Source organism: Nestor notabilis, unplaced genomic scaffold, assembly GCF_000696875.1.
Source record: "Nestor notabilis isolate BGI_N333 unplaced genomic scaffold, ASM69687v1 scaffold21602, whole genome shotgun sequence".
NCBI classification, from domain to species: domain Eukaryota; kingdom Metazoa; phylum Chordata; class Aves; order Psittaciformes; family Psittacidae; genus Nestor; species Nestor notabilis.
This window is the reverse complement of record NW_009919988.1, coordinates 1-2,880: the sequence shown is the minus strand read 5'-3', so window position 1 is coordinate 2,880 and position 2,880 is coordinate 1. Positions and strand designations below refer to the sequence as shown.

At 40.4% G+C, this 2,880-nt stretch overlaps 1 protein-coding gene across 1 annotated transcript in view; it reads left to right on the top strand.

Annotated features, from left to right (window-relative positions):
* The window catches only part of CLIP4 (CAP-GLY domain containing linker protein family, member 4), a 24,917-nt gene extending 22,173 nt beyond the window's left edge, over window positions 1-2,744 (top strand). Inside the window, exons 12-15 of the mRNA XM_010010489.1 lie at window positions 198-321; window positions 990-1,054; window positions 1,723-1,795; window positions 2,423-2,744. Coding sequence (XP_010008791.1) covers window positions 198-321; window positions 990-1,054; window positions 1,723-1,795; window positions 2,423-2,744 — 584 coding nt within the window. The remainder of the gene's footprint in view (window positions 1-197; window positions 322-989; window positions 1,055-1,722; window positions 1,796-2,422) is intronic.
* Window positions 2,745-2,880: the final 136 nt, after the last annotated feature.

Below are 2,880 nucleotides of genomic sequence, written 5' to 3'. Positions count from 1 at the left end.
ATATAAATACTATATATTATTTATATATTTATGAATAGTAAATATATATATATACTTACTGTTGTGATCTAGACAGTTTCTAACTAGAAACTGTTTTCCTTGATGTGGGTGAATCCCAACTGCACCAGCTGTCTGTATGAAGCAAAGCCTGTGGTGTTTTGTACAAAATACCATGATTTTACTGTTTTGAAATGTAGGATTCTGGTGTGGAATTGAATTGGACAAGCCTCATGGGAAGAATGATGGTTCCGTGGGAGGTGTTCAGTACTTCAGTTGCCTTCCCAGACACGGTATATTTGCACCACCATCTCGTGTACAGAGGTAAGCACTGAAGCTGGTTTAATGTTTTGAGTTGCAAAATGCTTTCTTAATGCATTTCTGGCAGGAAACAAAGTTTTACCCCAGATAAGACAGAAATGTTTTCTTCTGCTAATGGAACTTTATAACCTCCATTAAAAACCTGATGGATTTTAGATCAGCTTTTTGGAAGCAAAAGCCTAAGTTGGAAATGCAACTCCCCCATGTTTTGCTTGCAGCCACTTAAAGTATTTGCATGCCAAGGCCTCAATTTCTGATACAGTCTGGGTTCGTTAAAACTTAAATTCAGGATCCAATCTTTGCTAACTGTCAGGAAGAACACCTGAGGAGTATCGTGCTCTGTGTGTAGTATTTGTATGTAGTTACTCTGCCAGACCTGTTCCTGCTTCCCCTCCCCGCCCCTGAACACCCTGCTCAGGTAAACTGTTGAAGAACTTGCTTCAAAATTATACATGCTCTCTTCTTGTGGCGTAAAAGGCAAATAACTCAAACTAGTTTGCTCTGGGCACTGTTACTTACTGCTCTGATTACAGCTGAAATGTTTGTGTCTCTTGGGGGTGGATGGAGAAGGGAAAGAATCAGAACTTAACTCACATTTGGCAAGAATTTCAGCAGTAGCTTTGTTCAGATTTGAGTTGAAATGACTTCTTTGTTGTGTGATTGCTTTTCAGACTAACAGGTTCTCTGGATTCTCTCACAGAGACTTCATTGAATAAAATAAGTCACACTTTTCCAGGTAGGAGTGTAAGACACTGTAATTTGGCTTAGGTAGCCTGCTGCAGGCTACTACTGTTCACCTACTGCACAAAGCCCCCTTCTCACACAGATTTTCAAGTGCCAGTCATTAGTCTGGCCTGTCCCTCCCTAAAAATGTAGCCAGCAGAAGGAACTGTGGAGTTACTAACCATCTAGTGGCAGAAATAATGGTGTCAGAGTTAAGATTATTGATAATCTTTCCTTATTGCTGTATTGTGTTCTAATCGGTGTTAACCATAAATTGAACCTGCTCCTTAATCTAAATTGAGATTGATGAAGGGACTGGTGTAGGAGGGAGCTGTATGAAATTACTAGAACATTTGTGAGATATTTGAACTAGTTATTTTTCTTTTTCCTTACCTAAGCTTTTTTTGAAAAGGCTGCTTCAAATTACCCTTGTTGGGTTTGTTTCATTTCATTTCTGTCTTCTCTGAAAACCTGAACATGTTTGAACATGTTATGGACTCTTAGCTTCATGAGACATTTCATTACTATTTTCAAATGGGAAGGGAGAGTATGTGGTGAAGGAGGCAGTGTAAAAGAAAACACAAAGAACAGGAGTTCATAAAGAGTTGGTTTTGGTTGTTGGGTTCGTTGATTTGGTTTTTATTTTCAAGTCCTGCACAGCTTACTAACCTTTCGTCTTAGGCTTTAGGCGCAGCCTGAGCACCACTTCTGCGTCTTCACAGAAGGAGATAAACAGAAGAAACTCCCTTGTTAGGTGAGTGTTTTGGGTTTAAAATGGTTGGGTGAGCTGGCTGTTAGCTTTACTGTTTCTTGTTCAAAAGAAAATATTTATGCATGTGTAATATCTAGATTTCTACATGGTCATATTTTTTCCTTCCAAAGCAAAGCAGTAGTAGACTGTTTTTCAGAGGGTATCCTGGAGTGCAGTCCCTTGAATTGAGGTTGGCATTAGAATTGTTTCTCAATCATTCATCAGTGTGTATTCTCCAAATCTCTGTATTTTCACACAGCTGGGTGAAGTTCAGTGGGTCTTGTTAAAGGACTTCTTTGTGCTGGTGATCTGCTTGCATGTTAACAGTTGTTTTGGCTAAGCAATTTCAAGCCCCAAATAAAATGGTTTGTGCTTCTTAACCTACCACTCCTATCACCTGTGGTCGGAATTGTCAGTCCTAGCCTCAGGTGAAAGGAACTTGATTGTCCAGGTATTTCAGAGTGCCATGTGTACGAGCCTGGTAACATTATTACATGTTCTACTGGTGACACGAGACCAAACCCTATTTTTTAAGAAAAGGGAGTTGATTCCCCCCATGCACTTCACTGAATTACAGCTTTGCCCTGAAAGTTTCATAGAAAAAGACTTTTGTTTTGTTTTCCTACCTAGATCCAAAAGCTCCATGTTACGGCGCAGCTGGAGTAGCACCGCTACGGCTAACACCGAGGGACCGGTGAAGCTGCATGAAGGCTCTCAGGTCCTTCTGACCAGCTCCAACGAAATGGGAACCATCAGGTACATTGGCCCTACAGACTTTGCACCTGGAATATGGCTTGGACTGGAACTCAGAAGCGCCAAGGGAAAGAATGATGGCTCTGTGGGGGAGAAGCGCTACTTCACCTGTAAGCTGAACCACGGGGTCTTAGTTCGACCCAGCAGGGTAACCTATCGTGGGATTAATGGGGCAAAGCTTGTAGATGACATCTGCTGAGCCAAAATGTGCTCATACAATAGGAAATAGTATTTTAAAGCACACAAGAACCCCATCTAGAATGCAAACTTATTTTTAAATTATTAAATCTGAATTTGCATTTTACATATATATGAGCATATATATGTATATAATA